The sequence below is a fragment of the Aulostomus chinensis genome, chromosome 22, assembly GCF_037954235.1.
Source record: "Aulostomus chinensis isolate RoL2024-O1b breed Wild chromosome 22, RoL_Achi_v1.0, whole genome shotgun sequence".
In the NCBI taxonomy this organism is placed as follows: Eukaryota; Metazoa; Chordata; class Actinopteri; order Syngnathiformes; family Aulostomidae; genus Aulostomus; species Aulostomus chinensis.
The window spans coordinates 18,847,501-18,863,636 of record NC_141341.1 but is presented as its reverse complement, the minus strand read 5'-3'; the positions used below and the strand labels follow the sequence as shown (position 1 = coordinate 18,863,636).

General features: G+C 40.5%; 1 protein-coding gene across 5 annotated transcripts in view; it reads right to left on the bottom strand.

Moving 5' to 3' along the window:
- Positions 1 to 308: 308 nt before the first annotated feature.
- Positions 309 to 16,136, bottom strand: part of phactr4a (phosphatase and actin regulator 4a) — a 46,416-nt gene continuing 30,588 nt past the window's right edge. For 4 of the 5 annotated variants that reach the window (XM_086194337.1, XM_086194338.1, XM_086194336.1 and 1 more), the window contains 8 exons: positions 14,061 to 14,625; positions 9,003 to 9,229; positions 6,191 to 6,353; positions 5,700 to 5,755; positions 4,228 to 4,289; positions 1,782 to 1,919; positions 1,261 to 1,337; positions 309 to 1,056 (listed from right to left, as the gene is read on the bottom strand). In XM_086194337.1, coding sequence (XP_086050463.1) covers positions 1,041 to 1,056; positions 1,261 to 1,337; positions 1,782 to 1,919; positions 4,228 to 4,289; positions 5,700 to 5,755; positions 6,191 to 6,353; positions 9,003 to 9,229; positions 14,061 to 14,625 — 1,304 coding nt within the window. In that variant the 3' untranslated portion in view covers positions 309 to 1,040. The remainder of the gene's footprint in view (positions 1,057 to 1,260; positions 1,338 to 1,781; positions 1,920 to 4,227; positions 4,290 to 5,699; positions 5,756 to 6,190; positions 6,354 to 9,002; positions 9,230 to 14,060; positions 14,626 to 16,136) is intronic. The other variant, XM_086194339.1, reaches the window with a different exon arrangement.

Genomic DNA, 16,136 nt, shown 5'->3' with positions numbered 1-16,136 from the left:
TTAAATAATCCTCCACTAAACAATGCAGTGGTTCGTGGGTCAGCACCAAGACCAGAAACAGGAAAGGAGCAGACTGAAGCTGCTTGATTTACAAGTAACCCGGAGTAAAATAACTTCACGTTATGGTCTGTTGTTTACTGAGTCAACTTTGGGGTCCTGAAACTTTTGAGAACCCTCTAACTATACTGCACTGTCTGCAAAACACTGCCCCCATCTGGTAAGAACTTCATATCTGTTCCATCAGATGGAAGAATAATAAAATGATGACTTTCTACTGAATGAAGGCAATCACACCAAATGTTAGTATCAATCACAAGTTATTTTAATATCCAAGTGTATTGCTAATAATGCAAAAATCTGTATAAAAAGTAGATATTTTATAGCCATTGGAGACAACATTTGAGGGATAATTTATAATTAAAACATGACTGCATTACGGCATATATACAATACCAAGTCCATCCAATCTACACAGGTGTCTTTACAATCGTAGCCAGCTAAAGACCTGAATATATAAAGTACAATAAAACTTTCTCTGACTGGAATATTTCAATTAGAAACAAAATTACACCAAAACACCCAATTAAGGAACATAAGGTGCCTTATTCTAAAAAAAAAAAAAGTAATTTGCTCCATAAGGATCATTTAATAGTCGAACACAGTAAAATGCACACAGTACAGTCAGCTTTTCTGAACCTGAAGAAACACACAGTTTGACCAAACTCATTTGTTATCAGAACCTTGAATCATTTCAGAGGGAAAAATGCTGCTTTGTAGCTATTGATCAGACCAAGAACCAAACATATCAATAGTACCAACAAAGTACAGTAGGCTCTCTTTGTACATTGTCCTTCTGTAATGAGAGGAGGGGAAATCCCATGTTGAAGGAGGGAAGGAGAAGGTGGTACACAAGATGTACCTCCATCATAGAAGACTTAAATTCCACCGAGTCAACTGATGGCAATCAGTGACTTAACTTGTCTCGCTCATTTCAGCTTTGGATCCACCAATAGTAGTGCTTTACCCAGCAGTGCAGACAGCTAAGGTCTATGGAATCTGAAGAAAGGACAAGGAGAATGTTACAATGTACCGGTACGTGTACATGGCTTTCACATGGCAAATTAACAGGTCTTAAGAGTAAAAGCAGCCAATTCAGCTGCCTCAATAGAAAACAAATACCTCATGGAGGACAGACATATGTGCTAAATAAAAGCAGAGAACGGCTGAGGTGAATTATCGATTGATTTTTAGAAGTCTGACCGGGTATATCTCCGACTGTCTTCGTGAACCTCCATCTCTGAACTCTTGAAATCGTTGAGCTCCTTGCGGATGGCAGCCTGAGAAATGAAAGAAACAGCACTTCGGCTAAACTGGCTTTAACATTCACATATTGAGAAATAAATGATTTCCCTGTTGATATTTCACACAATTCATTCAATGGAAATGCATCTGGCCTTTTAGAGATCTTCTGTGAGACCCCCAAAGACTGTCACCAGCTACACTAACAAAATGTTCATTATGAGCTCTACTGAGGCCAGAATCCTGTTCCTACATATTTTCAAGGCTTCACTTGACCATACAGTTACTTGGTAAAAGTCAGCATTAAGTAACCCAGCATGAAGCATCCGTACGGCCTTCTCCTGAACAGGGAATTCCTCTTACAAGTGACCCATCTCAAACACTTATAATGCAGAAAGATTCTCTGTTTACAAAAACCCTGTTGGTGTAATAGGAGTGTCAAATGTTTTTATGTGTGGCAGTGAGGATCTTTAGAGTGTCACCTTGTCAGCAGGGGTGAGCTTGGTCCAAGGTTTTTCAGCTCGCCGGTCATAGTCCTGGGCATGGGTAGTTTCCACATACTCATGAAAACGCAAGATCTTCCTTGCCTGAAGTTCAGCCACTGTGGGTCTCTGTGAAAGCTGTTTGGAAAATGAAGAGTGTGTCATCATTGTCCCAGATGTTTTTAGCTCATTAGAATGGTAGAGGAAAAAATCGAGAAGAAGACGGAGGGCCCATCAGCAAAGACAAGCTATCATGAAACCCTGCAATCATCCAGTAAATTGGCTCATTTCTCTCCAGTGCCTCTCAACCTTAGCGGTATTCAAAGCACTTTACAGTGTCGTCTCTGGCACCTGTTGACACACGCATTTTTTTTTTGGTTTGACTTGAGGGTTAAGAATACACAAATTGAGGGTAAAAATGTACAGAATGGTTAAAAACAAGGTTTACAAGCAGACACCACACCTCCTCCCTTTCAAAGGAAGAGGTCTGAAGCTAGTGGTTCAGACAGGGACTTTCTGATTACATTAGCAATAGCAGTAAAGTTAGTTAGCTGTTTTAGTCAGGTTGCTCATGTGAGTGACAGCGGTAGAGACAGGTAATGCTGACGGATGGTGAGACACGTATGTAGTTTGACTCCGTTGTTTGCATGTGGCAGATTTCAGGTTGACTGTTCTACAACAGCGAACTGATTATCTAATTGTCACAGGTGCTCGTTTTTTGATCATCGACTGTCCCCATGTAAGCCACTGGTCAGTCGTGTTGTCAGAAATATAGATTTATCGATTAAATATTGATTTTGAAAAGTAAAAACGGCACTACTGTAAATGACTTTTCAATAGTATCGATACTCTACCTGCCTCCTTGGTTTACACACGTGCCACCGCCGCTAACACACACACACACACACACACACACACACACACACATACAAACAGACACACACATACAAACAGACTGCTGCCCTGGGGGGGCGAGCCATCACACAGCAGCCCCTCTCCTCCTGCCTCGCTCAAACAAACACTGCTGGTTGTATTTTTTTTTCTTAATGTCGTCGCTCTACGTGTGTAAGCTGCCATGAGATGGCGTCTGCAGGGCCTTCGCAATCAGTTTTAATAAATAAACAAATCAGCAGAAGTGCTGTTTGGAGCTCCTTTGGATTTGAGTCACATGAACACGGAAAGCCAGAGGACAGCAGCACGCCCAGACGCAAGAGATGCAACAGAACCGTGCCGACAAAAGGAGCGAACATGACGAATGTAGCAAAGCCCCTCCAAGCGCCTGTGTAGATGTAGAGGTATAGAGGTTGGTAACAGTAGAACTTGAAGTATGTGTGGCCCAGGGTTATCACATCTACATCTTGGTGTTTACATTGACGCAGGGGTGTTGCAAGGAAACTTACAGGTTTGGTAAACTACGGGCGCATGCAGAGAGCAAACCAAGTGGAGCTTGGAGGGGGGGGTGATTGTCCAGATTAAATTATATTACAAAATAAATGGTACAGGCTGATATCGGTTCTCAAAGATCAAGCATCTCAATAATCTAGTACATACATTGATATATTGAATTTTGACCAGAAAATTTCCCCAAATTATGGTAAAAGTGGGTGGGTCCAATATTATTGGACTCTAAAAGTGGGTGGGTCCAATATTATTGGACTCTAAAAGTGGGTGGGTCCAATATTATTGGACTCTAAAAGTGGGTGGGTCTGGACCCACTTATAATGGTGGTGACGCCAATGCTTTGACGTGTTACCGAGCGGCAGCTAAAGCTAATGACGGTAGGTTACATTTATTAAAAATGATTTGCATACTGTTAATGTGTAAAGAATAACTTGAAAAAGTTCATATATATATATATATATATATATATATATATATACACACACACACACACATATATATATATGTGTGTGTGTGTGTATACACATATACACACACACATATATGTATATATATATACACACACACACACATATATGTGTATATATATACACAAATATATATGTGTGTATATATACATATATGTATATATATACACATATATATATACACACACATATATGTGTGTGTATATATATATATATACATATATGTGTGTGTGTGTGTGTGTATATAAATATATATATATATGTATGTGTACACACACACACACACACACACACACACACACACACACACACACACACACACAAGCTCTGGGTATCACTCTACAAGGAGAAAACAAATACATTCTTGGGGGTCCCATGATAGACAACAACAGATCACAGGTAACTTACAGATCATACTGTCTTCTAGTTATTGAAACAATATGGGCAATATTTGTTAAAATCAATATTCTTGGAGGTTGAAAAATCCTCATTAGAAGACAAACCTTCTAGCAAGACAGTGTCACATCAATAATGTCGACAAAACATTTTCACTATGTACAACACAGTTGCATCCTGACCTTTCTGGTGAGCCGACGTTTTATTTCACACCTCTCTAGCCGGCGATCCACCTCATTTTTTGCTGGAGAGGGAAAACATTCCATGAGATCACAAATCATGGTAGCCATTGTAGGAGGAATCTTGAGTCGCTGGGGACCTCTGCCCAGAATGCAGCTTTATTTTAATTTGAACAATTTGTGAAAAGATTTATCACAGTAGGTGTTCATAAGGTCTTTCTACAACATGCAGCTGTGGAATCACTGAATATTAAGGATACAGGAAGGCTGTGGCCCTGAAACAACTGCAACCTTCATTAGTGTCTGAGTGGACTTTGGCACCTGATGGTTCCCTGATTGCTGCTGCAGGAGGAGGCTGAAGAGGCTCCGGCTGCCACCCTTGGTAACAGTGTTCGTATTCGTTCTAGTCGTATTCTAAAAGCTTTGCTAACACGGATATCAGCATTGTGTAGTCAGTTAGCATCAGTGCTAACACTTAAATGTCCATATTATGCTGATGCTGATTGCTAAAGTAGCCAGTAGATGTTACTGGTGGCTAGTTTACTATATTCCTTCTGTTGTTAGTTTGTTGTGTGTCTTAACTCTCCCCATACAGTTTTTCCCCCCTGCTCATCTTTCTCCTTCTGTTTTGAGCACGTCTTGGGTCAAGAGGAAGACACAATCTCCCCAGTAGTGTATTTATATGTTGATTCATTTTATGTGTGGTGAGGGAAACAGCACATTTAAAATCAGTCTCTAAAAGAAAAATTGAACACAGTAGACGGATGGCCAGACCAGTGGCATTCCTTCAGTAGTTTTAGAGGAAATGGTAAGCCTCCGTTGAAACAAAACAAAACAAAAACCCTCACACAAGCCATTGCCCAAATAAACCTCAAATCATTCTGCTGACTCCGTGCACCTACCTCCAATCAAAGCCTACTCAAGACTTGCATGGTTTCGCTGAGAGTACACACACAATATGTCATTGGGCTAACAGACAAGGGAAATTGACAACTGGTGACATATTGCAGGTGGGGCTCTTTGTGCATTCTTCTGTCAGTTTCAGTTTTCATCTCTTTACGATTAAACACAAACTGCATGATATCAGCGCGGTTAAAACTGGCATATGCTTCTCATGAGGTTTTATTTTCATCACGTGATATTCCTAGTGAGAGTGGAGGAATACACCCGACAGTACTGTCTTTTCCCAACATTGCTGGTCACTTCTGATCAGATCTCACTTGTGCACTGTATGCAAAAACCTATCAAGGTTTGCAAATTTGAAATTGGAGTACTTACAGCGTGCATCACTTAAGAGAGCAACACACACACAGAGGTATACCATTGGAATCTATCTTGATAGCTAGCAGCCATTATATTAAATTTATTCTTTTCCTACAGATTGTGTTGACAAACAAATCCATTAATTTACTGCAGAACACTAACACTGTAATTCTCTTACCAGAAACTGTGTCAGATGGCTGTAGAGACCTTACCTTGAAGGATGTTTCTTTGTTCCAGTTCTTCTACTGTCGGTCTCTGACTCAGCCGCCTGGAGACAAAAGGCACAGGCCAGCACTGACCTTTAGAGACTGATGGGGCCCAATTCTGTCTCGAGAAGTGACTATCGTTTTCTTTTTACACAGAAATCACGTCTCCTGTTTATCACGGCCTCATTTATCAGCCAAGTGGAAAAAAAATTAAAACACGACTCAACATAATTACAAAGTGACATTGAAAAAGACTGGTTTCTGACAGAAGCCTTCTTGTGGTGAAGGAATGGGAACCTCTGAGTTAAATGAAGGCAGTTGCTACCATTTGATGACATAACATGGAGAAGCTCCAACAGTACAATTACACAACAGAAGAATGACGACTTTTAAAGAAGTGGTGGATGTTATTAACTGACCAAATCTTAATTTTATGACGATGATATACGTATTCCTGCTCATGTGCATCAGTTTGCTGACATGCAGCAGTTCTTTACCGTGTCAGCGTGTTACCAATCTTGTTCCTCACTGCCACCCACTGCTCCCTATTTTGCCAACTCGTGGTGTCATGGTTCTCCTTTGTGTTCCCATCCTCTCTCTCTTGTTTCTCCAGCTTCAGTGCCAATGTGTCCTTTCTCTTCACACGACTGGCCAGCCCGCCTGTCAAACAGAATATCACAAGATTTAAAAGATTTTACGATCCAATTCCTTTGAACTGCTCTCTGGTGCAAATAAAAGAAAATGGCTCACATCTAATTTCGCCTCGATTTTAACTCGTGTTACTACCCTGAGTAGTGGGCCTTAGTTCCCTTCTGTGTGTGTGTCTGAATGTCTCTCTAACAAGGCGTGCTCGATTGACCCCCTGTAGGGATCCCCGGTGGCTGATTGGTGCAACTGCTTGGTGGCAGACACCTCTTGTAACTCGTTTTGGCAACTGTTTAGATTGTGTGAGCTAAGTCTCATGTGCATCCCAGATTTGGGCCAGGGTTAGATGTTGTTCTTTTCCACATGTACACTCACTTTAGGGTTTTCACTGTTTCGTTGCACCAGGTTCAGGGGTGCTGGTCATTGTGTTTCTGTTTTTCCACTAGTTTGCCAGCTTAGTTAATCAGGTTTTATTTTACGAATATTTGATTTCTTCACCTTAGTAAATAGAGAGTTTGCTCCATCTCATTTTAAGAAGTCCTCCTTTGGTTAAATTTGCGTCATTGTTTTGACAGTACCTGGCGGCACTTTTCTGTTCCCTGTGAAAATATCCACCTGTCTTACCAATAAAAACACTTTTATCTCCAATCCCAACCACTGGATTGGTTGTGTGTTACGGTACTTTCCTCTTCCCTACCGCGACCTGGGTTTGTAAGAACTAGCAGCTCGAAAAATCCACATCACAGCAAGAAGAGAGGTATGCAACAAGTGGTATTCACCAAAGTAAAACCAGAGGCTCCAAGTCGAGCCCATTTATGTGGTTTAGTTGTGATGGTTCTTTAGTTTGGGAGGCAAAATTACTCTGTCTGTGTCAATCAAGAGCAAATGAGGCTGTAGTTCTGATTGAAAAACTGAAAGTCCAAGCTACGTTCATCTGTAAGCAATCTGAGGCTGACTTTTTACAATGTCTTTGCATCAAGACAATGGCAGTATTTTGATTGGCACCTAGAAAGGAACAGGTCCTTAAGATCTGGCACCCTTTCAAAAAGCATGGGCTGAAAAAAGTACCGCTAGAAACTGAACTGAATGACTTACTTAAATTTGAAGCGGCAGCTTGAATCATTGCATTGAAAAACTGGAATTTAATATCATAATCTTAAGTTGAATATATTATATAATATAATATATTATTGGGAACTGCTTTACAATAATTTGAAACTGAATTCATTTGCTTTAAAACTGCATTTCATCCTCCCTAAACAGTCAATCATCTGTATTCAACTTTAGTCGTTACAATTCCATTTCAGTGTAGTGTGACAGACTTCCAATCCATTGGTCAAGTCAATTTTATTTGCATAGCGCCAAGCACAGCACAGCAAAGGTTCTCTCGTGACACTTCACAAGTAGTGCAGGTCTAGCGCGAAACTCCTTCAATGAATTTGCACCCAACAATTCTCCATGAGTAAGCACATCTTGCAACAGCGGCATCAAAGATGGATCACCAGCTACACGTTCGTACGGGCCGTGATACGCATGTTTTGTAAATCTCACGCGAGTCCTGTTTGTATGCTGGTTTGTACGCTCATTCGATAAATAATGGCCATTGTGAGGCGCAACTTATGCACACTAGTATTCTAGTGTGTTGAGCAAATTCAATAGGTCTTCGCCTGAAGTACCTTCTGGCTCAGGCCCTAATAATATAATATTTTTCGTTTGAGCAAAAACAGTTAATGCCACCTTTTGTATTGTTTTGAATGGGAGAGCTTTGGATAATGGAGAAAATCTGGTAGCCATAATGATTTTGAAGTCCCTCTTTGGGGAAATTAAGGCTAGTAAATTCATTCTGTCAGCATTGCTATATTGATCTGAACTACTGTGGACAGCTGACATGGACATGATAATCAAACATGAAGCACGATAACCACTAAAACGCAAAAGTTTATTTCTATGCATTTGTTTACAAGAGATACTGGTATCTCAACTACTGGTATCAAACTCCTCTTCAAAATTTTCCCATGAAAGGATGAGCACAATTTTGGGAGCACTACCTACCCATGCTGACCCCTTAACACTGAAGATAACTCAAGTTCTCAATTTTAAGTAAGTCTTGTTAAGTGCAAGTTGGGTCAGTTCAACCAAAAAAATGATTAAAACTACAGGGAAAACGACTCAAGGTATTCAGCTCTGTTACATTTGAGGCAATTTTAGACAAAGGTTATCAGGTTATTAACAGAATGCATATGGATGGATATGCTCACGACAAGTTTCATGATATGGTCTCTGCACCCAGTATTTACAATTTTTTTCATCCGGAGAACTGCAAAGTGTTTCATTATTTTCAGACAATGGTTCGTAAATAAGCCCCACATACCTAAAGCTCCACTGTAATACAATGAGGATGAGACCAGACAAGTGAACTGAACCATGACAACGTGTGATTAAATTAATTTATCTATGTTGTGTATGTAATGAATCACCATTCATTTCATTTTTTTCTCTAACGATTCTGTACAAAATACTGCCTGCTCCTCTAACTGCATTTGAAAAGTTTCATAGGGAAATGCAAGCTTTGAATACAAGGGGGAAAAAAACCACGAATGAATATTTCAAGCAGTACCGTTTGACCATTCTCTACCATATTACAAGAAAGAAAGCGCAACGTACTTGGAGGGCCTTCCTCATCACCATCATCATCATCTCTGTAGAGGATGGGGCCATCAGAGTCAGACTCCTCACTGGCACAGGGGCCTTCATCCTCTGGAATTATATCCACTTTGGGATCTCCAACTATACCCCTCCGGCTGCGTGGTTCCAGTTCAGGCTGATAGAGAGATCTCTGAGGGTGCAGCTTCTGCAGCTCCTCCTCCATGTCAAAGTCATCATCTTCGGGCCTGTGCGTATAAACCAGGGACCGTTACATCACACTGTTCACAATCAATCTTCATGAGTGAAAAATGGGCCAAACTATTAACATCAGGAACTGCTAATAAAAAAAAACACTGCTCTTGACTTGGATTAAAAGAGATCAATTTACACTGACAAAAGCCACCACACAAATCAATATGTTGACATTAAGACAAACGAGAGATCATCATTACATTATTATCAGGAGTGGTGTCAAGATTCTCCCCATTTGGTTTGATTCTCTGGGTTACAACTCACAATCAAAACGAGTCCCAATTGCGTATATTGGATTGCTCGTTTTTGGGATCCTGTCTAGGTTGTGTAACAGATCATGTTGGCCTTTCAAGGGATACAACGCTCTTAAAATGAGCTGCTGTAGGAATTGGACCCTATCAAGGACTTGGGGGTGCAGCAGGAGAAACATATGAAGCTGATTGGAAAACCATTATCCAGCCAAAAACCTAAAAACAAAAACTGCACACTTTAGGTGGATGACCTCAAGGCTCGGCTGCAACAAACAAAATGCTTCTTAATTCCACACTTCAGTGCAGAGGTTATGCAGCAGAAACGCTGATTTAACAAGGTCTTGAGCGAACAAAATGGAGCACGGTCACCTTCTTCTACAAAGCTTCACTTAAAAAACAAGGGTCATTTCAAGGTCCTCTGTACACCGAGTGAGGCAATATATTTTTTAGAATGTCTGAACATCCATGCTAGCATTAAAAAAACCTTTGTGTTTGCACGAGGGCTTCACATTTTATGAATTTTAGTTGAACTTTATATCTATTATGACTTAAAAATGATTTACTTCAGCCAATCATGACTGAAGATGGAAATGAGTTACTTGTAGCTTCCTTTAGTTCTTCCAAGTTTGAGGCACTTAGTGTGTATGAATGTGAGAAACGTCTTGAAAGAAGGGAGAGAAACTATGGACATCCACCATCCTTGCAATCATTCTGGACAAAACAAACTGTTAAACACACACACGCAAACATTATATACACAGTAAACATATTTTGTGTGTATGTATGTATATATGTATGTATATATATATAGTTATAGTCATATTAGTGCTGAGGCAGTACCAGCTTTAACAGCGTTAACGTGCTAAGTTTTTGAATAGATTCAAGTGTGATAATTTTCTTATCGCACTTTAATCTGTTCAATTCAATAATGAGCAAACTATGAATTTTGAGGCCAGATTTCACAGGGAGGGGTGTGGGGCTCGTCAGAACCAGTGTGAAACTCATCATGGTAGCGCTCGACCGCATCAAATACTGAACATGACGGATCCCATAAGGACGGGTTTGCTTCAGGGCAAATTTGTTTTCTAAAAGCTTCCGGATGGAAATCTCAACAAAATAAAGTTGTTTGCACCTTGTGCATAGCAGAAGTAATTTACTGTTGGAGTTCCTTTGTCTACAGTATCACCTGAATGCAAAGCATCCCTTAGCCGCCGTAATCAAGGAGGATGCCAGGCCAAGCACTGATGTAGTGGGGAAAAGTCGTGTTTGTCAAACTACATCGTTGCAGTCCAGCCAAGACAAGCCCCTCACCACAGCTCTAACAACCAAGCTAACTAATCTCATAGCTCAATAGACTGCCATCAACTGCTGGCCTATCAGCTTCAACTTATCCTCCAGGCGGCCACTGGCGACCCTTCTTACGAACTTTTAGCGAGGTGAGCCATCATGAGGACAAGAATCCGTGACCAGCACACTGCATAGAAGGCCGCGAAAGAGGAGAAGTTGACAGGTGCTATGTTTGTAGCACGGACTGGGGACCACTGGTGGGGAAAAGTATGTATCCTGCTCCGTGGTTCTACCTGCCCTGTGCCACCTCCAGCAAGCGATGAAGATCTCAGATGATGATCCTGCCTACATCATGTGATTCAAGGCTGCCTTCACACAGGACCGCGGAGGGAGAAAACAATCCTGGAATGGCTGAAGGTATGTCAGACTGACTAGAGGATCACTGTATTGTCCAACCATGATAGACTTTTAGGCCAGTAGTTTTATAACTTGATAGATGAATAGGTCAGAAAAAAGCCTGGAAGAAGAAGGGAAAATAGAAACTGGACTGATTGACTCAAGCCATGTCACAAAGCTACTGACTGTTTAAGCAGTTCCTCATGACCTCTTATGTCGGCCTACATTCATGTCATTTTATCAGAGGCTTTTAATGCACCCTCTGCTGTTCATTCCAGGCAGTTCAGGAAAGAGCCGTGTCAACATGGAGACAGAACCTGTGTAGGATTGCCTATCTGTATTTGTCCATTCATCCATCCATCCATTTTCTTCCGCTTATTCCTATTAAGAGTTGCGGGGGGCTGGAGCCTATCCCAGCGTCTACGGGTGAGAGGCGGGGTTCACCCTGGACAGGTCACCAGTCCATCACAGGGCCAACATAGAGACAGACAACCATTCACACTCACAGTCACACCTACAGTCAATTTAGAGAATCCAATTAAATAGCAATTACCAGTAAAATATATATATATATATCTTTAAAATTATAACCATAAAGGTAACATATTTACATAATGACTTCAATGATTCTGACCACTGCACTACCATGCTGCCCCAAAACAAAAGATGTGCAGGGTAAAAAAAAAAAAATTATAAACTCAAGACGAACAAATATAATAGTAATGACTACTAGTATGAACTGAAATACTTGAACTAAAGGATAACCCTTACGTATTGCATCAAACTGTGATGCACAGAATAAATTAAATTCAATAAAAACAATAAAGTGTGCATTAAACAGGGGGCAGTGCAATACAGAACAGGACTCAAATGATATGGTGGGGATATTGCGGGTGGTGGACGCCTCCAATCGTCTACGTCGTGCCAAACAATCCACCGTGGTTTGTTTTATGCCAGAAGGGAGCGGAGGGCTCTCTGCATCAGCTGTTTGCTTTGCGGACAAGTGATACTGAAGACTGCTCGTACTCCAGTGGAAACTAAATTCAGCTTGAGTGTCCTATTTATCCCTACAAATGCGTAAACCTCAGGCTTTGAAGGCTGTCTTCCTACCAGTTCATTGGAGAGGTACCATATATCGACGGGAGCAGTCCAGCTGAGAACGTAAGCTGGTTCTGTTGGTTTTCGCGCTGTCGCAATCACAAAGATCAGTGCTGCATCGATTCAGGCCTCGATCTCTCTCTCTCACTGCCAACTCAGCCTGACTCCTCAGAGTCTGGCTAACGTCTGTTCAATAGTTTTTCTTCTGCTTGTAGGTCACTATCGCTCATACCACACACCTTTTTAACTGCTACCTTTACCGTCCACTTCACAGATAAATCTTATGATTCATGTCCGATCCTCCTCATGTGCCTTAATTGCTTTGCTGGAACTATTATTCTGTTTTAAGTGTTTTCCTTTTTATATTAACATCTATATAAAACTCTAAGAAGTGTCCCAACTCCTTTTTATATTTGTATGCAAGCCACTGATCTGCAAAGAACTCATTGATCAGTTATAATCTGAGACTGATTGTGTCTCATTGGACAAAACTAAATTGCAACAAGTGGTGCCCTGAGTAACAACTGTCATCCTCAGCTTATCAAGTCCCTACATATACATATACATATGTATATGTGTGTGTGTATATATACATATATATATGTGTATACATATGTATATATACATATACATATATACATATATATACATATATATGTGTATACATATATATACATATACACATATATATGTGTGTATACATATATATATATATACATATATATATATGTGTGTGTGTGTATACATATGTATATATACATATATGTGTGTGTGTATACATATGTATATATACATATATGTGTGTGTGTATACATATGTATACATATATACATATATACACACATATGTACATATATATACATATATACATATACATACATATATATATATACATACATATATATATACACATATATACACACACACACACATATATAAATATATATACATATATACACACACACACATATATATACATATACACACACATATATATACATACACACACATATATATACAGTATATATATACACACACATATATATACAGTATATATATACACACACATATATATACAGTATATATATATACACACACATACAGTATATATACACACATATATACATACATATATATACATACGTACACATATATGTATACATGTATGTGTATATATACACATATACACACACACACACACACACATATATATATATATATGTGTGTGTGTGTGTATATATGTGTGTATATATATATACACATATATATATATATATTCACACACACACACACACACACACACACATATATATATACCGGTATACACATATATACACACATAGAGAGAGAGAGAATACTGAGTAGTAATGCTTCATCTGAACACACATTGCATTACTTATCACATCATCCAGTCACAGCGCTCATTGCCTCAATGTGAGTGAGTGAGTGAGTGAGTGAGTGAGTGAGTGAGTGAGTGAGTGAGAAAAAGTGTGCTGATTGGCCAACTGCCCAAGCAGGTCAAAGGTCACTCCCCTCAGGCGGACCAGTTTACTCTAACATCCGTGACACCATTCAGGAATTCAGAGTTTGAGATGAGTTAGAGTTCAGTTTGCCATATCCCCTCAATCAGCTATCATTTCAACACTATTCTGCTGAGGATTCAGGGACCAAAGTTGAGGAATTCAAAACATTTAAATACAATTACAATAATTACAGTTATTTTAAACAAATGGGTTAAAGCAAGCGAAACTACATATGAGAAAGTATAATGCACAGTATGTATACAACTTACAGCCTGAGAGGTTCTATGGTGATAGGGAGAGAGTTCCGTGAGTTACCCCCTGTATTGACAAGGAAATCTGGAGGTGACTCAAAGAGCAGTGAATGAGCCCTCTGGGAACCATCTGGATTCGGCTGAGCAGGGCCGGGGCTGGCCAAAGCTCTCTGAATGAGGATATGCAGGGGAATGACTGTAAGATGGCTTGGAATCTCAGAAATGCTGGAGATGCTGGGGGTGTCCCCTTCCACAGAGGGCACAGGACCAGAGCAGGTGCTGGGTGGAGGGAGCAACTCAACCCTGGGAGGTGACGGAGGTATGTGGGAGGGCAGATGTTCAGAGAGGGTTTCATCGTCAGCCGAGTTACCCTCATTACTTTCTCTTTTAACCACAGTAGAGAGTACTGATACAGGGCTAGGGGCCCTGTTGGTGGTGGGAGACTCTTGGTCCTGGCTGGAAGGACAAGGGTCAACAGAATGACGCTTGGTGATCGGGGTCATCCTCTTTGGTGGGGTTGGTGGAGAACGCTTAGCTGGTGCTGGCACCACAATGATACCGCTACCAAACTGTGAAATCTCTGCTGAAAAAGAAACAGAGAAACCAACAAAATACTTGTTAGACAAAATGACACTCAGCATATGTATTGTGATGCACACATGCAGTCAGTGAGGAGATTCCCAAAGTATCAAAAACGGATCAGTTCCCAACTAGCAGGGAATGCACCCACAACATTGAAAAATGAAGTCCAAGTTTTTCAAGGAAATCCTTTATACTCTAATGTTCAAAGCACATTCAGAAGAAGTTAATTACTTCATTGATTTAAAGTGGTACCAATGGAGTACATTTATAACCACGAAGGAACATTCTAAATTCAAAGAATGCTTTAAAGATTGATTTCAAATAAAATCCTTTAAAGCTAGTAACTAGTAACCAACAGGTAACATTTAAAAGATATTTCAAGGAGATTCCCATGTCCATACATTATGTTAACATGACAACAGTAAACATGAAAAAAAATGCAGCATTATAAAATGGTCACTAAATGTTCCTGGGGCTTATATTTCAGTATATCTTGATTAAATGGTCCTGTAATGTGAAATTTTGACAAGGGGAGAACATTTTGCCTGAAACATTGTTTCGGGGAGAAAATTCTATAAATTATTGCATGATTTGGTTGACTCACTTTGAAAGCATTCTCACTGTACATTTTTAAAATGTTTTCCTTTGATATCAAGCAGAGACCAGCAGCCTTAGGCACAAGCGAGTACATGTACATAACTCTCCAAGAGACTGCAACTGTTAAAATATTCTTCACTCAGTAGGCCAAATTAGATGTTTCACGTAGCCAAAGCCAATTGCGAGGGGGTCAAAGTGGGTTTTTGTACCCATGTTTGCTCAGCATTAGGGCGCATTCAAGCTTCCAGCAGACGCGGGTCTGAGCTCCCACTGTGAGGGCTGCGTGCCTGTGTTTTTCTCTCTAATACACCATCACGCTGACAATGTCATCATTGTGTCTCAAAATGCCGGCGATGGTCCTATAAATCACCGTGTCTCGTATGGTTCCAGAAATCTGCCGCTGGATCTCTTCTTCACCGCGGCTAATGAGCAGCTCACGGACTTCACGATCTTGCCAGTGCGCTGCCACGATCGATAAAAAAGGTGTGAAGATCGCGATACAAGTTGTTTACAAACACGGTCGCGCTTGCAGAGTTCAAGTTAGGGTTCCCCGATTGGTGGGAGTTCCCAAGCATAGATTAATTCCCGTAAGATCATACACATGTACATTGTTTGAAAAAAAAAGGAGTGAAATAGAGTCTCGGGGACATCAACAGGAAGACTGGTCTTATGGCAAAGTCCAAAACTTTATTGAGAGATGAGTGAGCAGCTCTCACAGCCCAGCCCAATTTATTTTTTTACCCTGAGCTTCCACAATGGCACAGTGACAAAATCAGAATGCAACAGGAAAGTCGCGGGAAACCTGAGACAATGGGGCTTGCCTTTTTCACACTGCAGGTGAGCCGAGCAGAGCCGAGGCGAGACGCCAAACACCCGGGTTGCTTGGAGGGTCGAGGCCAAGTCGACCCATTCAGA